This window comes from Rhipicephalus microplus, chromosome X (genome assembly GCF_043290135.1).
Source record: "Rhipicephalus microplus isolate Deutch F79 chromosome X, USDA_Rmic, whole genome shotgun sequence".
In the NCBI taxonomy this organism is placed as follows: Eukaryota; Metazoa; Arthropoda; class Arachnida; order Ixodida; family Ixodidae; genus Rhipicephalus; species Rhipicephalus microplus.
This window is the reverse complement of record NC_134710.1, coordinates 319,194,568-319,217,529: the sequence shown is the minus strand read 5'-3', so window position 1 is coordinate 319,217,529 and position 22,962 is coordinate 319,194,568. Positions and strand designations below refer to the sequence as shown.

Here is a 22,962-nt window from a genome sequence, read left to right as displayed (position 1 = left end):
AAGGATGCTCACAGTGGCACAATGAATTATGTATGAATGACAAGCACACATTCTATGCATAGTGTACAAGACTGAACTTGTATGAAAAAGAATAAAAAGCGTCATGTAATATTGCAGTACCCCGACACACACACTAAAATAAAGAATACAATAGCAGTAAGAATAAAAAAAATACAGCACCCACTGAATAAATATAGGAAAACATTCAGTACACAATGCAAATATAAAACATTAATACACACAAAAAGAGACATAATAAATTTAAAGAAATTCAGACCCACCGATCTCTTTTCGGTAATATTCAGATACCTAATACAATATGCAAAACACTAGACTTTAACGAAAAAAAAATATTTCCAAAAACAATCAAACCTAGAGAGCAAGCTGGCTTACAGACAGATATTTCACAATTTGTCACAGCCATGTGGTCAATCAATTTAATCTGCACAGCACGATAAATCCCTCTATATCAGTGGTCTCAAATATGCAGCCGGGGAGGCTCTCATGTGCGGGCCCACACATAACCATTTTCACTGCACATTTAAAAACATTTTCTTGGTATGTTCATGAGCTACACAGGCATGACTGCTCTAAAGAACAATTTTTATGAGGTACACCATGTTGTCACCATGCATTGAAACATAATCGTGAAACAAAAAATCATCACCATATCCAGAAAGTGAATGATGTTAGGTGAGCTTGCTTGGAGATGATCAGGTCACCCGCGAATCCTCCGTACAAATCTTCTATTACCATATATAGACGTGGCAATGTTATATATACATAACATACTCAATGTTTATTAATTTACATTTGGATTCACTATATACTTTTTGATGAACTATATACATTATATATACTCAAACGGAATTGTTTCAATGGTATGAGTCATCATGACAAACATCTTGCCTACTAGAAGAGCTAACTAGTCACGGGTGGCGATTTCACGTCGATCGCCTCAAGGCATTTCAAGGGCCACTCACATAAAAAAACGCTCATGTTTTGAGGCATAGTGTGCACTAAACAGGGTTCCTTTAAAACTTACACAGCATAGGTTCTTCACTTCAAATACATTACAATGTAAAGGAACTTGGAGGGAAGCATACATAGGAAGCTCTTTCGAGTTCCACAAACACAACCACCTTTCTGATTTCAGAGCATTCGACCAGTGATGTATTCGCTGCCTTGTGATTTACTTTCAGCACATGTGACATGGCCACCAAGTTGTACATCACTGGACTGCAGCTTAATTTCCTTGCAGATATATATGCTTTGTTGTCGCTGCCATGGTATATTTCTTCAACAATAACAAAATGCCCATTTTGAAGTTCAACAACAGAGCTATTGGTCCTCTTGTTAGATGCATACATGCTATCAGTGATAATTGATCCCTTCGCCAACATTCTTCTGTATTTGGTGAACTCAAGGGTAGTGTCATGTAAAGATGGCTGCAAACCTGCTGATGCACGTCGGGAACCGTGTCCGAAAAAACGGTAGCCACCACTACTAAGTACGCTTTTTTGCGTTTTTGTGCCATCAAAAGACGAGCAGTACTCTGCTACACTTGGACTGATAGCCTGCCGTTGAAGTTCTACTACCATGCTTTCCATCTGTAGGACTCGGCAGACTTGATGGGGAATTCCGTTAGCTGCTTTTACAGCTTTTTTTAGGCTGCCGTTCCCAGCTTCAAATGGGAACGCACTGTGTGCCCAAAGTGGTCCCCAGTGGCGCACACTCTTTGCTATATGAGTCAGTTGGTGCATGTTGAATGTCATGACTGACTTGCCAAACAGCAGTTCTGCACGCACATGAAACTCCAACAATAGCCCCTCGGCAATGGTGAGCTCAGTTGGGCTGATTGCACGCTGCAACATTATGTGCAAGGCTTCAACTAGGCAAGCCCAGTGTTGCATGTATGGCTTCTCAAGAATGCCATGCAAAACAGGGACACTGTAACAAAGTAGCCAGCTCTCAAGTTCCTTGGCCTTCCACCATTTCCGCTCTTTTGTCGGCCTCGGCAATCGCTTCACATCCATTGGTGGCTTAATAGACATAAGCCTGCGGTCCACTATGTGCTGATGTCGGCTTATTGAACAGGCACTATCAGAATTGAACCACAATTCTAGGAACTGGCGCGCTACCCCCAGCAAGACACAGTGCATATAGTCTGGCACAAAGCTCCACACTATGTTAAAATGGGGCAGGTTTATCAACGGTGACACTGTTTTGACTCCTTGCACAGGCACCCCCCCTTTCAAAGCAATCTCCATGTCATTTAGCATTTGGAGCTCACTTCTTTCTGTGGGTTCAACTTCCTCAACTGGGTATTTAGTTGCCCCGCCAGCTCTCTCACCTCTTTGGAGACACCAATTACATCCAAAATACCCATTAAATTGGGTTACACCTTGCATCGGTGCCCTAGCAACAGAATCTACACTTGAACAGATACAATAGACCTTATATTTTTCAACCCTTCCTTGACGTTGTAATTCAACGCCATTCTCACACAGCTCGTTCATTTTCTCAACAAAAGTACCTTGGAAAAGTGCCATGTTTGGCTTTTCTTTCCAGAACCACAATGCGGCCAGGACCAATTTGGACATTCTTTGCTGTGGAGGGAGCTCATTAACAATTAGCTGGATGGGCCAAATTGATGTCCCACTTGATTTGAAAAGCGGGGTCCCATCTGCATTCAACGAGAAACTGATTCTTGGTCCACAGTGTTGAGATTCGGCTACAAAAGTACGATACATTGTACCATCCCAGATGTCTGAAAATGTCCCATTCGTCGGAAGGGGCTTTGTTAAATCAAGAAGATCACAGTCCTTAAGTAGCCTTTGAAGTTGCGACTCCACATCGAGAGTGACAAAAAAGGGGGCATCCGAAAGGGAAGACACAAAAGTTGTGTGACTGCACTTCGAGCATTTCAAGTAAGAATTTGTCTCAAGACTGCCAATATGCGAAAAGCATCTCGGACAAAAAAAGAAAAAAGTCATAGTGGTGCCAGTTTCGCTAAAAAGTTTATGTAGGTGATACTGTGAGTGAGGTAATATAGGTTTATCAAAAATTCTGTTAATTAAATCTATTAAGCTAGTTAAACCCAAAAGAGTCAAATTATTCTTCACAGCATGCTTTAGTGCCATTAGGAGAATATCTCCCTTCGAAAGAACCACTTTCTCAGTGACAAGTTGTGTAAAAAGGTCTCCAAAGCGTGCCTTGCAAGATGGATCAGGCTCTGTCACTGGATCTGCAGCAGGCTGCTGAAAGTAAAAAAAAAAAAAGCTTTCGTCAATGAAGCTATCACAGAATTCAGTTATAGTGAACCGTGATAAGCCCAATGAATATGAGCAAACAACTCTGTTATTGATCAGTACAAAATATCATGCCTGCTAGGCTGATAACTTTTTACAGACCAACTGGTGAGATATTCTTTAAAATGAAAGAGCCAGTGATCTTGAAATGAATCATTCACCAAATCACCGCTACGTGTCCCTCTTAACAGTGCCCAATTTACACAGACATTTTCCAGTACATAAAAGAGCCTGTGAAAGTAGTGCCCTTAAAACCTGACCATAAATCTAGTTATTTCCAGTGAAAACAAACACACCATGTCATCATCTAATGTGAGAAAATCTCCAGGGAAACCTTGCTGTGAAGCATGGTCACTTGAAAAAGCTTCCTGTGAAGAAAAAAAAAAATAAGCATTTAGTGCCACAGTAACCCAATCTGCCTATTCTAGTTAGCTGTGCTAGTTCACTCATAGCACGTAAATTACATGACAACAGACAGTGTTAAGAACATGGTCTGAAAACCTGTTGCAGGTTGTTCCCAGAGTTTATTGTCCCAAGTGATAACTCGTCTTGAACTGATTATGCAAGAGAAAACCACAGTGCCAATGCACTTGCTCAAGGCTATTCTAGTGGATGTGAATCTTCCAGCTGCACATATTTGTAGAGTGCAACTAGTGTGTAAAAGTTACCTCTTCATCCTTATCAAACAGTGACGAATCATCTGCGTCAGAAAGGCTTGCAATGCCGTCTTGAAGTGGAGAGTCCTAAAAAAAACCAACCAAAATTTATAATTTCCCATCGTAATACATAAGCATAAAATAGCATGTGTATGCTTACTAATTAACTGATAAGCCTTAGTAAAATAACTTCATCTGCTGGGGCGTGAGGCTCGCGTGCAGGAAATTTCTGTGACGGATCAGCGCTGTTCCTCTGCTCTTGTGCTTCAGGGGCTGCAGCAGGAGCTTCCATAGCACTGCCAGCTGACGAGCCTAACCGGCCTCCACTTGACGTTACCTGTGATAGAACAAGTGCGCCGATATAGTAAACGGTTTATCGTATAGAAACAATAGTTCTCGTAGCATTCTACTACCAGCTCAATTTACCGGCTCATTATCGGACTCGGGGAAATCTTCTTCACTTTCCGGACGTTCGGAGCCCGGACTAGCTATGTGACTATTCCGGCTCTTCAGTGATGTTGTTCGACTTGGTGGATCTGCCCTTTCAGTGTCGCTGTCTGCCTCATCACTCGAAGAAGGCATGCTAGGGCTGGCACCCTAGAAGAAAATAATGAGATTTGGACTTAAATTGCTGCGCTAAATTAATGAAAAAGAAAATGCACTGATAAAAAATAGCAATTTAACACGGCCGAGCACATTCGATCATTCGCGGGCAGAACTATAAAGGGTGGTAAAAAGGAAGACCGTAAAACACGGCGCAACGATCGAAGTCGTTGAGCAACATGCAGATTAATGTTGTGGACAACCGCTGATCTGATACCAGCAGGGCCCGGATCAAGCTAAAACCCCGATCGAAAGTGCCCATCCATGTTGAAAATGATCAGAACTTACGGTCGGCGGGCAAGCGCGTGCGGTGCTCCTTGGTAGCTGGAACTGAGACTTGGGATTTAAATAAGTCTTGTAGGGTCCTCTCTTTCTTTTCTTCGGACCGCGCTCCATCGCGAGGTCTTGAAGCAACAAGACGGCTTATTTCACTCCGGGACACGAAGTACAGAAACGGCGATGTAAGCGATAGGACAATGTGCACCGGCTGCCTGCGGCCACAGCGGCTGCCATATTGCATAGACACCCTGCAGCCAGCAGTCTGCATGTGAATTGATTGAAACAGCGTAGCGTTAAACAAACATTATAAAAGTAAAAAAATACTTTTAAAATTATTCTGATTTTTTGTTTACTTATAATGAAGAATAACATTTTCATTGACAAACTATCAGATCCGCAGCTGCGGTCGACCCTTGTTGCTTGCTGTGTGCGACCAGCGTTTGACCAGCTGTAGCGCACGTGTGTAGATGTTTTCTTCAGCATTGCAAGATGATTACCCACGTTCGAGTCCGGTACGAAGATGATAAAAAAATTGGAACGGTGCCAATAGAAGACGTTAAAGATTTCTTCCCCCGTCACCAGCAAGACTTCAAGTCCAAATCCCTCTATTTAGTCAAATGGACGGACGACAGTGGAGACAGCGATTACTATAGGGCCCGGATTCTGGCACTGGGAGGTAAGCCTGCTTTTGTTTGATATGTTGCCGGCGAAATGCATTCTCTTTGGCCTGGCTGACTGCTAAGCACTGTTCACCGTTAGTAACTACAAAGTATTTTATCGATAATCTCCACTAGCATAGTTCATTTTGTTAATTTACCGCGTGCAATCGCAAATAAGTATGGTGTCATTATTAATTTATGCATATACCTGAAAACTCTACGGAGATGACGCTGGTATTTACCTGGCCGCAGAGAGATACCAACAGCGTCGGGTATATCAGCCTGGAGTATATAAGGCCCTTTTGCGGTAGGACGCGCCTTTGTTTGTGGCACTGCAGCTTTTATACCTAATGACAAGGTCTATACGCTACTATTTCGCTCGCGGCATATGACGTTGTGTTACAACGGTACTTAAGCATTCACACGAGGTTCGATGGTTAATTTACAATGCAATAAAACTAATAAAAGTGCATGCTAGAGATCGTGAAATGTGCACGCGTCAGAGGATGATGTGACACTAACTCAGTAAATGTTAATGTTGCAATCCGCCCTCACGTTTTCCAGAATCGGAGGACTTCGCGGAGACAGAGGCCAGAGAGAGAACGCGTATTCCGAAGAGGGTTTATTCGCCGGCGTCTTCGGACTACGAGAATGAAGCGGAGGTAAATTATTATCTAAACCTCCTACAAAAGGTCCTGTCAACACTTGTGTAAACAGTGTGTAACAAGTTATTTTCTATTTTCGCCCAGAGCCCTATCAAAGAAAAAACGAAAAACAAAACAACAAGTGGTGCAGAGGCACGCCTGCTTCAGCTTTTAAAAAGCAAGAAAGAAAATATGAAGAGGCAGGCGAAAAATCAAGATGGGCCACATTCTAAAAAGCACCACAAAGAAGCAATGGACAGTGGGCGCCTTCAGGGGGCTCATGAAACCATTGATAACCTTGAAGAGCAGGTAGAGAAAAAATCTACCATCATTCGCCAACTGCGAAAACAAAATGAAGAAAAAGACAGGGAGATGGCTCAACTCAGAAGACTGAACATGGAGCTTCAGGACAAGGTTATTTCTGCACTGGAAGACATGAAAGGTATGAAGCAGAAAATGTCTTCATTGTACTGATTTTGTGCTGTGAAAGCATTAATGCCATTCTTCTGACATTTAGCAGTGTGTACAGCTTGTTACCATAAAACGTTCGGCAGTCTTTAAGTGAAGATATTTCGAGTTTAGACTGCAAATGGCTATTGTTTACAGCTGTTTGATGAAATTTAATGAAAATATTTTGTCAGCTCTTTTTCCTCTCTGGGCAATGCAAACAGCACGGCACCTCATGTATAAATGCAGGCTGCAGAATTATGAAAAGGATCATGGATGGCAGCCAGTCGAGCCCCTCCGTGTCTGAGGATCTACAAGACACCTTGACAGAGCGAGCCCTTCGCCCAGGTTCATCCAATCCGCAACCGAATGACAGTGAAACAATGGTATTCTATCTGGAATGTCAATAATGTGCAGCTGTCCAAATTACAAACAACTGTTCTTTTGAAAGCATGTTAAAATAATATAAAGCAAGATTGAGCATTATAGATTACTTGTCATAGAAGTTTGTCTCTGCACAGCTGAGCAAGACATTCCAAAAAGAGTTCAGTGATCATTATAGATATGTGTAAATTTTAAGCAGAACTTATGAACAACCAAAAAAAATGAATTTCGTTGTCAGCAACACAACTTACTAAAACAACTTCACTAACGTACTTGTTGGACAGAAATATTAAGGAATACACTTGGCCTTGTCTGCTGCTGTTTTAGCCATCTCGTGCTGCGCGGATTCAGCACAACCTCACTGAGAAGGTGCAGGCACTTTGTAAACTGGTCTTGCACAAAGGCTGCACTTTCTCTCAATGAATACTGTGGTGCTGACACCACCATGTGCAGTTCATAGAAAGAATGCTAGAGTGCAGCACCACAAAACTGGCTGACAAAGTGCTGGTGAAATGAATAGACCTTTGTTGTTTATGATATGCAATACAGGTTGCACTGCACATGGATGCCTTCAGAATGCATATGTTCCGTGCAGGTGGACATTGGACGAGGGCTTATGGTCAAGAAAGGTGCATGGGAACATGTGCAGTCCCATCATAAGGATTCCTTATTTGTCAAGGACCTGCTAGTCACCATCTGGTCGAAAGACAACCTTAAGGAGCGCTCCCTGCATGGTTGGTTATAATACAAAAGCATAGTGTGTGTCAGTTGGTAACGGGGGAATTCGTTGTTGTGGATATCTGTTATGCAGGAAAACATTGTCCACGGTACCCTAACCGTCCACGCAAGGCTCCCCTAACACCGTGGAAGTTGGACGTAATGCGTGGTAAGTGTGCAGACAGTCTCTTGGAATGCATATTGAACCAATCTTATTCTTAGTACATGAAATCACAGCAAAGCTCGGTTGCAATTGAGTCTATTTTGAAGCCACTACAAACTTTACTGTCTGCTTTGACTTCAGTTATGAACACAATTTTACATAAACTATGTAGTTGTAAAAATGTGACCCAACACCTTGCCTCTTACTTACTATTAAATTCATTTGTTTTAGTCAGGAGTGCAGGCAGGTGAAAGTCTTAAGTCTCTTAAATGCACTGGTAGTTCAAAAAGATAGTCGAAAAAAAGAAAAGCCAACAATAGAGCTAGTGTGTAGACTGCCAGCATTTTTTTCATCATAACTTATATCTCTTTCATAAAAAATGACAAAAAAAGAAATAGTGTTCTCTGCTTTCTTCCTGCACTATATAAATCCACACAGTTACATGGTGCGAGTGGAGAGCTGTGAAATGTTACTTTTTTAGATTATTTTTGTGCATGTGCACGCTAAGTTCGCAGTTTCCTTTTTCTAATAAATGCTGGAACGGAACACTTTTGCTAACTGGAGAATGCTTTCTGTATTGTTCAAGCCTGTGCTGCTAAGGCATATTCTAGGCCATTCAGCATATAACACTTCATTGCATCAAGAAATATGACTAAAAGTTCAATTTTGAACTTTTGTGTTCTTAAAGTAATATCGATGCTATTAGTTCTTTAAGCAGCTGGTTTCTTCAAGGCTATTTATTGATAATTTTTGTTGTTTCAGACTGCTACAGAGCACGTCTGGAGCATCAAGGCGTGCCTGCAGGAGTACTGCCGTTGGCAGTCAAACAGATGAACCACTTCATTGTTGAGAAGCTTTCAGATATTGAGAAGCTTGCCAAGCGGTAAGATAAGTGTGTTCTTTGTGTCAAAGGACTCCCCCCCCCCCCTTTTTTTAAGAGAAACTTGGCCATATTCATCTGCTTGCAACATGCATGTACAGAAAGAGACTGAGAAAATTTGGAGGCTCGTCTGGCATTTTGGCGCAGCGTGGCGCAATATGGTTTTGGCAGCTCGGCGCAAAAGCGGGGAATTGTATCAAATTCGCGTAATTGGCACAGCTGTTGTACCCCTTCAACATGCATAGCTATTTTTATGTTAATGTTTTTATGTTAAATCACATCTAGACTTGGAAGAATGTAAGCCATTGTGTGGCTGACTAAATGTATAAATTCTGCAAAACATTTGCAGGGCGAAGGACAACCAGGGCGTTGCGGAAGTTTAACAGAGGAGGACCATTGGTGCATTTTCTAAATAGTGTAAATATTATGGAATGTGTGAATAAATTTTCATTCTTTCATATTTTTTTTTTCTCTACCATTGTTTTTATCTTGTATGTGCATGCATTTGAGTGTGCATTAATGTCACATTCACACTAGGTAATCCAGCCTGTGCTGTTTCCACTGTGTTGTGAAATTGCAATTAATGAAGTGCAGTGTGATGACAGCCAGCCTTCTACAGGATTGTCATTTTCTACTTGCATCCGCAGAAATGTGATAATCATGTTTATAGGTCAGCCAAGAGACTGCAATTACTACACTACTACTTAGCTTCAGTTGGCTCTCTCTGTATACCAACCACTGGCTGGCTGAAATGCAGTTAGCAATTTAGCGTCAACCAAGTGCTTACCAGAAACTAATGGCCAGCCATATTAAATTGGCTTACCAGGTAGAATGGTGACTGGCTAAACACCAGCTTTTGTCACTGGGCCAATCATCTGGATACATGCAGTGCAGCTTGGTCGAAGACCAGAGAGTCACAACGCAGACGAGCGCTTGTCTGTGTTCTTTGTCTAAGTTCGCGCTGCATGTATCCAAGTATGTATCAACTAGCCCAACTCAACCTTTTATTGAAACATATGGAATCATTGGAGTCTCAATTACCATCAAAGTGCTGACCATTTGCAACAATGTGGGAAGTCATGTGGTTACCAGCCACATTGAATTTGCTTACCAACTAGAATGAATTGGGGGCTGTTTGGAATGCCAGTTACGATCAGTGGGCCAAACATCTGGAACCACAGGATTACCAGTTAGCTTCAACGGGTTAGTCTACTGAGACCTGCCGGGCAACCACGTGCCTACCATTAATTTTCAATGGGTTGACCATTTCAGGTCAACGGGTTTTCTATTCACCACCAGTTGGCTTCAACAGGTCAGCCTATTCACACCAAGTGGACAACCACCAGTATACCATTTAGTATAAATGGGTTGACCATTTTAGGTCAATGGGGTTTCCTATTGACCACCAGTTAGCTTCAACAGGTCAGCCAATTCACACCAGGTGGACAACCACCTGCATACCATTTAGTATTAATGGGTTGACCATTTGAGGTCAATGGGGTTTCCAATTGACCACCAGTTAGCTTCAACAGGTCAGCCAATTCACACCAGGTGGACAACCACCTGCGTACCATTTAGTCTTAATGGGTTGACCATTTGAAATCAACGGGATATTTAATTGACCACCAGTTAGATTCAACGGGTTAGCCAATTCACACCAATTGGACAACCACCAGCGTACCATTTCGTTTTCATGGGCTGGCCATGTGAGGCCAAAGGGGCTACCAGTTTGTCACCAACCAATTTCAAATGGTGCGCACCATTGCAACTAACTGGCAATTGCTCAGCACCAGCCACACTTAACTGGTAGCCAATGGGGTCCCCTGTTGAACCAGTTGCATTGAAGTGGTGAGCCACTTGGATCCCCCTTTGGAATATAAGGGTTTACCCATTGATTCGAACGGGATAATGTTCAATGGGTGGCGAAAATCCTACTGGTCCAACACCCATTGATTTTAAATGGAAATTTTCCAGTTGGACCCATTGAATATTTTTGACTGGGGCCAGATGGCCTGACTACCGAAAACTGGCGGTTAGCGAGGCAAAAGCTGACTGACAGGATTAAGGAACTCGGTGCCTTGTCTTGTCCACTTACAGCTAGGGCCACGATAATTCGATCACTGTTGTTCAGTTTCCTCACGTACATAGGTTCGGTTATGCCAGTTAAACCCCACACCAAAGTTATTTTGGAAAAGAAAGTTCTCAAATTCTTTTGGGGTCGTGCCTCTCCTTTTGTGGCGCGCCCCGTGTTGAAGTTGCGCAGGGACGAAGGAGGATTAGGTATTCCCGACCTTAGCGTTGTGACTACGGCATTACATGTTAAATGGACACGGGTAGCTCTTGATTCAGATATGCTCCTTACTAGAAGCTTCGCATCGTATTTCCTGAGCACCAGGCTGAGGTTGTTCTCGCCTGGGGCATTTTCGAATTCCGTGCCTCGGGCGGGAACGCCTTCTGCCTTCTATGCAGGGGCCGCTTCTACTTTGGCCCGTCTCCAAGAGGTCGACCCCGAGATAGATTTAGTTTCAATCGAACTCCGCGAGTTAGTCGATAGACTCGCTCCCGAGTTACCTGAGCGCTATAGAGAACACGACCTGTCCGAATACAGTCCTAACTGGCGGTTAATTACTGCCGGTTTCCTGGACGCCAAGCGCGCTACATTTATGTATCGCCTGGCCAGAGATCGCCTGCCTCTAAGGTTCAGGCCCTTCGCAAGAATTGCTCAACGAGGAGCGTGCCCTTTTTGTGGCACTCTGGAGGACCTGGTTCACGTGTTCTCTCAGTGCGCACTACCAGCTGCCCTCCATCGAAGGATAGCTAGCTTGTTTGGCCACCCAGGTGTTCCTTTCAACACCGTTCGTTTTCTCCATCCCCTGTCGCGACAAGCGGCTAAGCAATACGTGCTTCTGCTTGTTGAGTGCTCGTACCAAGTGTGGGTTGCACGGTGCTGTGCCGTCTTTGACGGCAGGCGACCCGGGCTTCACGAAGTGCTTGCAAAAGTACGGAAGGAGGTCTGGTTCGTTCTCCACCGAGAGTGGCAGCGCCTCGGTGCAAAGAAGTTTTACGAGACGTGGCACCGTCCGGCAGTGATTTTCAGTGAGGCAGGAGGGCAGATAACCATCAACTTCTAATGATGGCTTTCTCTAAGGCTCCACGACTAGGCCTAGTGAGCCAGTCGCCCCCGAGTTTGGTCTGTATGGTCTTTCACCCGAGCTTCGCATGTGCTAAGGTGGTCCTGTCACCTTGTCGGGCTTCACCCGCAAGGTCCGTGTTGGCCCCTTCTGTAGGCTCGGCTACTTTACTCGTCGAGGCGGAAGGTGGTTCCCTTCTTCGAGAAGGACTAAGCCGGCTTTCAGCCGTGCCGGTTTCCGTGGGTACGTCTGGTTTGCGTGCAGCGGCACTGGCCCCTGCACCAAATAGTAGTCCCGTAGACCCCACAGGACGGATTGTGTCTTACTGCACCCTTGTGGTGAGGAGATGGGCCATGACCGCAAAGCGCCTCGCGCTGAGCGATAGCCCATCTGCCCTGAGGGAGTGTCGTCGCAGGCTCTCAGCCGCGAGACAGTGTGAGGGCACGGGCACTTTGGTTGTGGTGACTGAAGTCACTGCGACCGAGGGCTGCCCCGCTGCCACGTTCTTGGGTACGTCCGCTTTGCGTGTGGTGGCGAGAGCTACCGTGCCGAAGGGTAGCCCCTGTGTCAAGTCTCGCTGGGCCCTAGTGGTCAGGAGACGGGCCATGACCGCAGCGCACCCTACGCGCTGTGATAGCCCACCTTGCCGGGGTACGTTCACTTTGCGCGTTGCGACCGAAGTTGCTTCGCCAGAGGGTAGTCCCTTTGTCGGGCCTCCCCGGCTTGTACGCCGGGAGGCAGGCCGCGTCTGTTCGGCGCCTGGCGCCGAACGGTGGCCCCCTTGCCAGGGCATGGCCGTCTGCCCGAAACAAATCTTCCCCCCAAACAACCCTGGGGGGAGGTGGTACCGGGACAGACGTAGGATGATGATGGGTTGATGAGTTAAGTGTGACTCTGGGACAAAGCGTTTCGGCGCCGCGTCTCCTTCCTATCTGACAACGGTACCAGAACACACAGCCTTGCTATATAGTAGAATCAGCAAGTCCCATGCACGACAGCTCAATTTTGGGGGGGTCACGTATGTTTAAAACACTAGAGATTATGGCGGAACCATGAGTGCCTTCGGCACCATACAGTGCAAAGTAAAAAAAAAAAAAAAAACGCGATTGCACGCGTCTTAAGTCGGTCCATTTTCCCACTGAAGGTGACGTTCGCATCAAAATTCTTGCTTTCGAGGCTGTATTGGAAGAGTGTGGCGCAATTCTCGTGATTTTTATGTATTTGGGACAGCTTGGCGCACGAAAACGGAAATGTGTCCAATGAGCGCCATGCACAGCGGGGTTCGCCACGAACGGTGCGAGTGTAGAGACATCGTAGCTGATAAGCACACAGCGGGCAAACGTCGCGAAGCTGCCCGCGACTACCGACGATGGCTTCCTGCAAATACGAAACTTTTACGATCCATGTGCAAGCAATTTTCGAGCGACGACGATGAGATACGCTGTCGCCATGGCTGTCGCGAAGGGCCGTTCGTCGCCATCGCGTCGCTGGTTTCTGGAAAACTACAAGAAAGTCACTTGTTTCCCAGAAAGGAATTCCGTAGCCCCCGATTCTCGCTTCGGTTGCGATTTGCTCTTCGTGCGTACATCAAGGAACACAAGACTTACCCAAATTTCTAGGCCTCGGGTTCATAGCGATCGCCTTTATCATGCAGTGGCTACAGTTAACTTTGATGCTTCGTTATGCTTGCTGTAATACATGTTGGTTGCTGCATACAATGCTTCGTTAAGCTTACTGCAATACACGTTGGCTGCTTGATACAATGTTAAGGTCGTCGTGCGAGGTTGCCCACAGAACACCTTGCCGCGAAGTTAAACTCCAGATATTCATTCCTAAAGCGCATGACAGTGCGTGTGGAACACGTTAAACTAATAAATTCGCTTACGCACGTACGCTTAACAAATCACTCCTTTTCAAAAGACAGAAGGGGGGGGGGGGGGGGGGGGGGGGGTTCTAAAATCTGGGCCCCGAAGCCCGCGCTTCAGATCAAGCAGGAGCGAAGAGTTTTCGAATAGGATCTGCAGCGCTTTGGATATTAACCCAATTCTTGTGCCGCTGTCAGATATTAACCCAATTCTTGTTCATGTCATTTCAGTAGGTGCCTACACGTTTGTCTGACGCAAAGCTTTTGGGGCTCCCGCTAAATTGAAGAAACAGCGTCCACAATCCAAACCTATACGCGGTTTCGGTTTTGCGCATGCACATTGGCCTTCACGCTATTTCTTTGGGGCTCCCATTCGAAAACTCCGCAGAATTTTATTGCTCTCAATCTGGTGTGTCTTTTTCATATTATAAACAAACGAGAGGTATCTCCCAAGGTTCGGTAATGTCACCATTGTTATTTATTCAATGTTTTACTGCTCTATATGCCTGCACAACACGAAGTACAGGTAGAGTGTACTAGAAGCTTTTCTAGTACACTCTAGTACAGGTGTATGTATATGGACGACACACGCTTTTTGACCCGGAAACGTCTTTTCGAGTGCTTTCTGAGAACAACAATTGGTCTGGAAATTTTCCTGTCAAAGATCTTTTGGGGATAACAAAAGCATTGCACTGAGCACTTGGATATAATTTCTCAAAACATTCGCGCACCAAGTAGATGCATTTAATACGTGAAAACTTTCTCCACACATTCGTTTAATAGTCATAAAGTTAATGTATATTTTCACCTCGTTTGTTTCTTTTTTGGCAGAAAATTTTCAAATTACGCGTTCCACCTAGAGAAACATGCGTAATTAATCGGCTTGGGTATCGAACTTTGTATTGCAAAATGGCCATTTGAAACAGTGTGTTCTTAAATGTCACAGCCTTAAATAATATAGTCATTATACGCTGCTGTAGCGCACGGAGGAAGACCTTTTCCTTCCTCCGTGCTGTAGCGCGTAATAACAAACTAGCAGCTGGCAACCACTGACCAACTGGAATAATCAAGTAGCCAAGCCATTCCAAGCCAACTAACTGTCAAAATGGTGTCTGTCAGAAAAAGATCTGTGTACTTGTAACGTGTAACTAGAATGATACTAGTGACAACGGCACTAGTGAAGGTTCGTGTCCTTTGTTGTTTGTTTGCATGGTTAAAAGCGAGATATGTGTGAGAGTTTAAGTCGTAGGTGACGGCAGGAGGTAAATTGCCGTGTTGATGGGTGCACTGGGCTGCTCAACGTTCAGGCTGATCATGGATGAATTGTCACCAGCCAATGGTACGAAGCAGCCAGGAACACCAGTGAATCGCGTTCAATTGTGCTTCGATTTTCTGCTTTTCTATTCTTGTTTTGTATTTGTGGAAAGCATCCGTATAGTGTGACGAGCTAGACACCTGTTCAAAGTGTTCGCCCAGGAAGTTCGCCTGATCTTTCAAGCTGTCACCATGTGTGATTACAAGTGGCAGTGAGTGTACTTGTTTTCCTGCTATTCTACTAACCATGTTCCAGACTTTAGCCACCTGTGTATATGAATTAATCCCTGATCAAAATTTCTCCCAGCTTTCTCTTCTGGTCTGCCGACGAGTTCTCCTGCCTTGAGATTTCATTTTCTTAAAGCTGTCAAGATTTTGAGCTGTCGTTGAATTCCGAAGCAACCTCCATGCCCTGTTCTGCTCCTTTCGTGCATTCCGACACTCAGTGTTCCACCATGGGACGCGTCGCTTGCCAGGCATACCAGATGTTTGCGGTATGCACTTAGCTGCTGCGTCAGTAAGAAAAGCTGTGAAGTACTGCACAGCTTCATCTATGTTTAACCTACATCCCAGACAACACAAACACAACCTCAGGACGTCCTCAGTATGCCTCCGGGAGCCCAATATGACGCCCTCAAAATGTCCTCTTATGGTACTAGAATGGCACTAATCCCGTCCCCTTGTCCATACACACAACAACCTCAGCACATCCTCAAAACAACACTTCAGGACTTTTTCTGTATCTTTTCAGAACAACGATGGCGTGGCCGGTTCAGTACTGTGGCCAGTAATACTACTTAGGATTTACTTGTTTTCATGATATTTCCATACATCAAAAGAAAAACACCTGCGAGGTCTCGTGTATATATTGTATATATACTGTATCTATCAACAGAGAGGTGACAAAACAAACAAAGCTTGTTGACTGAAATTTATTTAACCGTAATTAATCACAACTGAAAGCTTTGTCAGGCATTCGAGTCCACGTATAGTCTGAAAAAAGAAAAGCAGTACCAAGGCATTCAACACAGCTCAATCAAACACGTTAGTAACCTTCCTCAAAAAGTTTGACACAGTGTCCTCATCACCACGTGTATCATGCCCAATGCACTCACTAGTGTTAATAGGCTCCGCTATGACAGCCTAGCAGTACATGTGCTTTGACTTGACTTGCCCGAGGTCGGGCCAAGTGTCAGATGCAGAAGTCGATCCTTTCACGTTGGGACCAGGCTGCTTTGAAGCACAATTGAACGTGATTCACTGGTGTTCCTGGCTGCTTCGTACCATCGGCTGGTGACAATACATCCATGATCAGCCTGAACGTCGAGCAGCCCAGTGCACCCATCAACACGGCAGTTTACCTCCTGCCGTCACCTACGACTTAAACTCTCACACATATCTCGCTTTTAACCATGCACACAAACAACAAAGGACACGAACCTTCACTAGTGCCGTTGTCACTAGTTTCATTCTAGTACACGCTACAAGTACACAGCTCCTTTCCTGACAGACACCATTTTGACAGTCAGTTGGCTTGGAATGGCTTGGCTACTTGACTATTCAGAATGGTCAGTGATTGCCAGCTGCTAGTTTGTTATTACGCACTACAGTGGCGTATAATGACTAATTTAAGGCTGTGACATTTAAGAACACACTGTTTCAAATGGCCATTTTGCAATACCAAGTTCGATACCCTAGCCGATTAATTGCGCATGTTTCATTAGGCAGAACGCGTAATTTGAAAATTTTCTGCCAAAAAAGAAACAAACGAGGTGAAAATATACATTAACTTTATGACTATTAAACGAACGTGTGGAGAAAGTTTTCACATATGAAATGCATCTACTTGGTGTGCGAAGGTTTTGAGGAATTATATCCAAGTGCTCAGTGCAATGCTTTTGTTATCCCCAAAAGATCTTTGACAGGACATTTTCCAGACCAACTGTTGTTCTCAGAAAGCACTCGAAAAGACGTTTCCGGGTCAAACAGCGTGTGTCGTCCATATACATACACCTGTACTTCGTGTTGTGCAGGCATATAGCGCAGTAAAAACATTGAATAAATAACAATGGTGACATTACCGATCCTTGGGAGATACCTCTCGTTTGTTTATAATATGAAAAAGACACATCAGATTGAGAGCAATAAAATTCTGCGGAGTTTTCGAATGGGGGTCCCGAAGAAATAGCGTCAAGGCCAATGTGCATGCGCAAAACAGAAACGGCGTTTAGGTTTGGATTGTGGACGCTGTTTCTTCAATTTAGCGGGAGCCCCAAAAGCTTTGCGTCAGACAAACGTGTAGGCACCTACTGAAGTGACATGAACAAGAATTGGGTTAACATCCCAAACGCCGCAGATCCTGTTCAAAAACTCTTTGCTCCTGCTTGGTCTGAAGCGCGGGCTTTTGGCCCCAATTTTAGAACCCCCCTTCTGTCTTTTGAAAAGGAGTGATTTTGTTAAGCGTACGTGCGTAAGCGAATTTATTAGTTTAGCGTGTTCCACACGCACTGTCATGCGCTTTAGGAATGAATATCTGGAGTTTAACTTCGCGGCAAGGTGTTCTGTGGGCAACCTCGCACGACGACCTTAACATTGTATCAAGCAGCCAACGTGTATTGCAGTAAGCTTAACGAAGCATTGTATGCAGCAACCAACATGTATTACAGCAAGCATAACGAAGCATCAAAGTTAACTGTAGCCACTGCATGATAAAGGCGATCGCTATGAACCCGAGGCCTAGAAATTTGGGTAAGTCTTGTGTTCCTTGATGTACGCATGAAGAGCAATTTGCAACCGAAGCGAGAATCGGGGGCTACGGAATTCCTTTCTGGGCAACAAGTGACTTTCTTCTAGTTTTCCAGAAACCAGCGACGCGATGACGACGAACGGCCCTTCGCGACAGCCATGGCGACAGCGTATCTCATCGTTGTCGCTCGAAAATTGCGTGCACATGGATCGTAAAAGTTTCGTATTTGCAGGAAGCCATCGTCGGTAGTCGCGGGCAGTTTCGCAACGTTTGCCCGCTGTGTGTTTATCAGCTAAGATGTCTCTACACTCGCACCGTTCGTGGTGAACCCCGCTGTGCATGGCGCTCATTTGATACATTTCCGTTTTCATGCGCCAAGCTGTAATACATAAACATCGCGAAAATTGCGCCACACTCCTCCAATACAGCCTCCAAAGCAAGAATTTTGATGCGAACCTCAGCTTAAGTGGGAAATTGGACCGACTTCACTAATAAGACGCGTGCAATTGCGTTTTTTTTTTACTTTGCACTGTATGGGGCCGAAGGCACTCATGGTTTCGCCATAATCTCTAAAGTGTTTTGAACATACGTTACCCACCAAAATTGAGTTTTCGTGCATCGGACTTGCTGATTCTACTATATAGCAAGGCTGTGTGTTCTGGTACCACTGTCGCCGAGCGAAAACCACCGAATCGAGTGACGAGCGTAGAGGGGTTGACTCACAGGTCTTTGTTGTGAACAAGGAGCGCGTTCGTCGGGTCGCTGCGGTTTTCATGTCGACGCTGCTGGGTGCATGCGGTCCCCTACGCAAGCGCGTTTGCCGTGAGCGAGTAACTGTAATTTCGCCGCATGTGACGCAACTCCTCGATGCTCTGGCGCCTGCACATGGGTTCTCAAAATAAGTTCCGTGAGCGACAGAACGCGTGCAGCCCATTCACGGTTTACCCTCATTAGCTACTAACTTATTTAGACAAATGAGTTGTCATTGCATATTGCAATTAAAAAAGCCATATGTCAGTCCAACTTAAACGAGTAGTGTTGTGAAACTGTTCCCACTCTGCTTTGTCTGTCTGCCATCTGGGAACATGTGGAGGACCTTTTTCTAGTGGTGTACTTAGAATGATCGAAAAGGGGTCACTTCCGGAAGGATTGTTGATCACTTACCATTGAAGCAGGGATACAAGCGATGGGGATACAATGCTTAGATCCATGCATGAGTAGGTTTTGTTGGCGAGGCTAAAGTATGTTGGCTCTTTCCTATTCAACAGACACGCACCCTAGAAAAGAGGAACTGTTCGATTGGGCGACCTCGTGCATCGACGCGAGAGTCGCCCTATAGTCCTTTATGTGTATTCAAATCCCCAAGGGCCACATAAGGTTCTGGTAGTTCATGTATGAGTGACTGGAATTCGTGTTTTTCGAGACGGTACTGGGGATGTATGTAAAGAGAGCAGATGGTGACAAGTTTGTTCAAAAAAACTGCTCAAACAGTCACTGCCTCAATGAATGTTAGTAGTTATAGATGTGTACATGCTACGCCCTGATCAACTATAATGGCCACACCACCAGATGACACTACAGCGTCATTGCGGTCCTTTTTGAATATTACATAATGACGTATAAAATTGGTGTTTCTGGAATTTAAGTGTGTCTCTTGTACACACAGCACTTTTGGGGAATGTTTGTGTAAGAGTTCCTAGATATCGTCGAGGTGTCTAAGGAGTCCTCTGACGTTGCATTGTATTATTTGTGTATCCATTATGGGTTTAAATGAGTGATGTGTGTACTAAAGAAGTATTGCGTTGAGTTAGGAGCCCTTGTCAGGCCCCGTGATGATGGTTTTTGACTTTCTGGCGCGCTCCAAAGTGCCATGTCTCTCCTTTGGCGCCTTAGACACGGTGGACTTGCTGTTGTGTCCATCACCTCGGACGAGGTGCTGGATGCCCGCTCGCCATTCACACGTGTGGGCATAGAAGTCTTAGGGCTATCTGTCGAGACAGAAGGCCCTGGGGCTTTAGGTCTTGGGACCTGCAAGCCTTTTGGTGGCGGAAGAGCCTGTGCTACTTACGCTGAGGGGGTTAATGGCGCTGCCGCTCGCCCACCTTGTGTGGTACGTGCGGGCGCCGCGGATTTCGGTGGCACTGCCCCCTTTCATGCCACCTCCGCGAATGAAGACCCCGCATTAGTAGACGCTTGCGTGCCTCCCTGAACGAGATGTTTTCATTTACTTTCAGTGTAAGTACTTCTTTTTCATGTTTCTATGTAGGGCATGTGCGAGAGTAAGCAGGGTGTCCACCATCGCAGTTCACGCAGTGGGTAGTGGCTTCTTCACATTTGTCTGTGACGTGTTCGTGCAAACTACACTTTGCACAGGTTTGACAGCCGCAGCAGCTCTGAGAACCGTGGCCGAATCGCTGGCACTTAAAACAACGTCGAGGGTTGGGAATTTAGGGTCGGACCTTTAAGTTCAAGTAACCTGTTTCAATATATTCTGGAAGTGTGCTCGTGCAAAATGTGAGAATGAGGTGTTTCGTCGGGGTTTCTTTGTCGTGGTGCCTAATCTTAATGTTCTGTACATGCGTTACATGCTGTTCGTTCCAGCCCAAGAGCTCACTCTCTGTCAGGTTATATGGTCTTGATCAGACACTACGCCTCGGGAACTGTTCAGGGAACGATGTTGTGTGATAGATACAGGTGTGCTTCCAAAGGAGGTGAGTTTTGTCAGGTTTTCTTACTGGGTCTTGGTTTGGACTTCAAGAAGAATATCCCCACTAGCCATACATGTAGCCTGATACCCTGGACCAAGGGTACTGGAGAGGCATTTGGAAACGACAAACGGAGAGATGGTTCTTGCGTTTTTTTCTTGTGTCTCACAGTGGATCACATGGAAGTGCATGAAAATTTTTTTTGCTTTATGAATACATTCATTGTTGTTTCATTGTCATTGTTGATCGCCCTCGTAAAGAGGGCAATCAGACAATTTAGGAAATGAAAAAGAGGTCATAAAGTGCATATAAATATTGCAGTCATGCCAGCCGCCCATCATCGAGCCCAACATGGGGACGCGGCAGCACAATTATAAAGGCATGCCAGCGCCAGCTGTACAAAGCCACTATAACCCAATAGTATGTGACCAAGAGACGGCACATACATACACAAGGTTAACCCTTGCCACCTGGAAGATGGAAGTAAACAGAAGTGAGGAGATGACAGTAAAGATTGGAAGAGAGAGAAGATGAAGATCAGGAAGGGAGAGAGAGACAGGAAAAGGCGACTGCCGATTTCCCCTGGTTGGGTCAGCCCAGGGGGGCCATCTACGTGAAGCTGAGGCCAAAGGGGTGTGTTGCCTCTGCCGGGGGGCCTTAAAGGTCTAATCACCCAGCGTCGGCTCAACTCTCAGGATTACCTTTTCCACAGACACGGCAAAGCCACGCACGGCTAGGCGTGGGAGGGAGTCCAAACCCCCCCCCCATTAGCTCGGGTCCGTGGTGTCGCTACACACCAAGCGCCTGCTTACGCAGATGTCCCTGCGGGACATTTCTCGTGATGAATTCGAAGAAAGCACAGGATGGAGCACGTGGGATCAAAAAAGTCGACCCGCGGGCAATCACTGGAACCCGGTGCGGATTTTCAATGAGAGAATAACAGCAAGAAACAGCGTGAGCAACACCTGCGTCAAGTAACAAGATTAAGCCGGATGCCTCCACTGCTCCGAGGCGACTACAAAATCATCATCCGACCTAGTGGTGGCCTTCGACTTGCCGATCATGGAGCCGCCTTTAGGTCATGGAGACTGGTGACTAGCATTTACCACACCGCTGAAATTCCGAGAAAAGCCCAAGATGAGGACACAATTAATGTGCCCAAATTTCCAGCAAAATATCATCATTGTGGGCACACCCATCGAGGCACATGCTGATAGATACCAGGAAATCTCTCGCATTGTGGTCGGCAACAAGACGTACGATACCGGCACATACGAAGCAGCACCAGACGGTACGTCAAAAGGTGTGATACGTGATATCCATATCTCGTTGGAAGATACTACCCGAGATGTTATGGCTAAAGTGATTACGACAAAGAACCTCACAGTCATCGCTGCGAAACGCCTCAGCAACACAGTGACGGCGATTGTACTGTTCGCTGGTCTTCACGTCCCAACATATTTTCGATACGATGGAGCAATGTTGAGGTGCTCTTTTGATAGGCAAACTGAACCCTTGAAAGGCAAACTTGATAAATTAGAGGCTGAAATAGCACAGATAAAACAGATGTTAGCTTAATGCGACCAGAAAATGACAGCTTTGGGAGAGGAAAACAGGACCATCAAGAAGGAGTTACACCACTTTAAATGAACGGAACATGCTCCACCAGTAGTACCACCGCTCTCTGCTGTTACACCCACTGAAAAAATGGAGGAAGGTACACCACCACCACCTTCCAAACGCAGAGCCGAAACCCAGGCGAATGATGACAAACCCACATGCGTGACGCCCGAGAATAAAGTCCTGAAGAAAATTCAGCAATCAGTCAAAGAAATAAATGAGTGGATGAGCAATTCATCCCGACTGATCTCGGCCCTAACTGACGGTGTAGAGAATATAGCTAAAATTAACCAGCAACAAAACGAACACCTACAACAGCGACTCATCACTGTGGAGGCTAGAGTCACCCCTCTGCCACCTAGCGAACTAGACCCCATGGTGACTGTAAAGCAACCTTCGTCGTCAGCATTCACTGTGATACAGCCGGTGACATTCCTACCCCCTGCATCTCATCATAGATAAAAATCACGCCTACACGATTGGGCAATAGAATTGTAGAAGCTACGCGAATAAGCAAGGAAATCTTCACCAATACCTTAAGAAGAAAGTAAACCCCTATATCATTTTATTGCAGGAGACGCACTGTCTCGCTAAATTGGCAGACTATCGCTCGATTGGACACGCCAACGGGGGGACGACTGTCTTTACCACTCTAGTTAACGAAACCTTACATTCACGCAACACGACACAGAAATTACCAGTATAGACAATATATTTATTGAACTTGTTTCACAATGCAGGATACACGAAAGTCTTTTTATACTAAACATATACAGCAACCCTAAACAAACGAAGCACAGATTTCTCACACTCTCTAAAAGTGCCCTCAACATCGCTGG

General features: G+C 45.3%; 2 protein-coding genes across 5 annotated transcripts; one reads left to right on the top strand and one right to left on the bottom strand.

The window, feature by feature from the left end:
• Positions 1-295: 295 nt before the first annotated feature.
• On the bottom strand, positions 296-5,115 carry LOC142776244 (uncharacterized). Of its 4 annotated transcripts, none has more exons than XM_075879569.1 (6): positions 4,859-5,115; positions 4,394-4,564; positions 4,128-4,304; positions 3,980-4,054; positions 3,608-3,679; positions 296-3,260 (listed from the first exon to the last, which is right to left on the bottom strand). In XM_075879569.1, exons 5-6 carry the CDS (start codon positions 3,608-3,610, stop codon positions 1,074-1,076), a joined length of 2,190 nt encoding a protein of 729 aa, XP_075735684.1. In that variant the 5' UTR covers positions 3,611-3,679; positions 3,980-4,054; positions 4,128-4,304; positions 4,394-4,564; positions 4,859-5,115; the 3' UTR covers positions 296-1,073. The 4 variants fall into 4 exon arrangements, 3 of the variants coding, with proteins under 3 accessions (XP_075735684.1, XP_075735686.1, XP_075735687.1); XM_075879571.1 differs by having other exon boundaries at positions 296-3,257; XR_012887391.1 differs by lacking the exon at positions 3,608-3,679 and having other exon boundaries at positions 3,095-3,260; positions 4,859-5,110.
• A 91-nt stretch (positions 5,116-5,206) lies between these two features.
• Positions 5,207-9,203, top strand: LOC142776245 (uncharacterized). The gene is made up of 8 exons (XM_075879573.1): positions 5,207-5,525; positions 6,073-6,170; positions 6,258-6,594; positions 6,849-6,985; positions 7,579-7,717; positions 7,795-7,869; positions 8,626-8,746; positions 9,093-9,203. Exons 1-8 carry the CDS (start codon positions 5,339-5,341, stop codon positions 9,124-9,126), a joined length of 1,128 nt encoding a protein of 375 aa, XP_075735688.1. The 5' UTR covers positions 5,207-5,338; the 3' UTR covers positions 9,127-9,203.
• Positions 9,204-22,962: the final 13,759 nt, after the last annotated feature.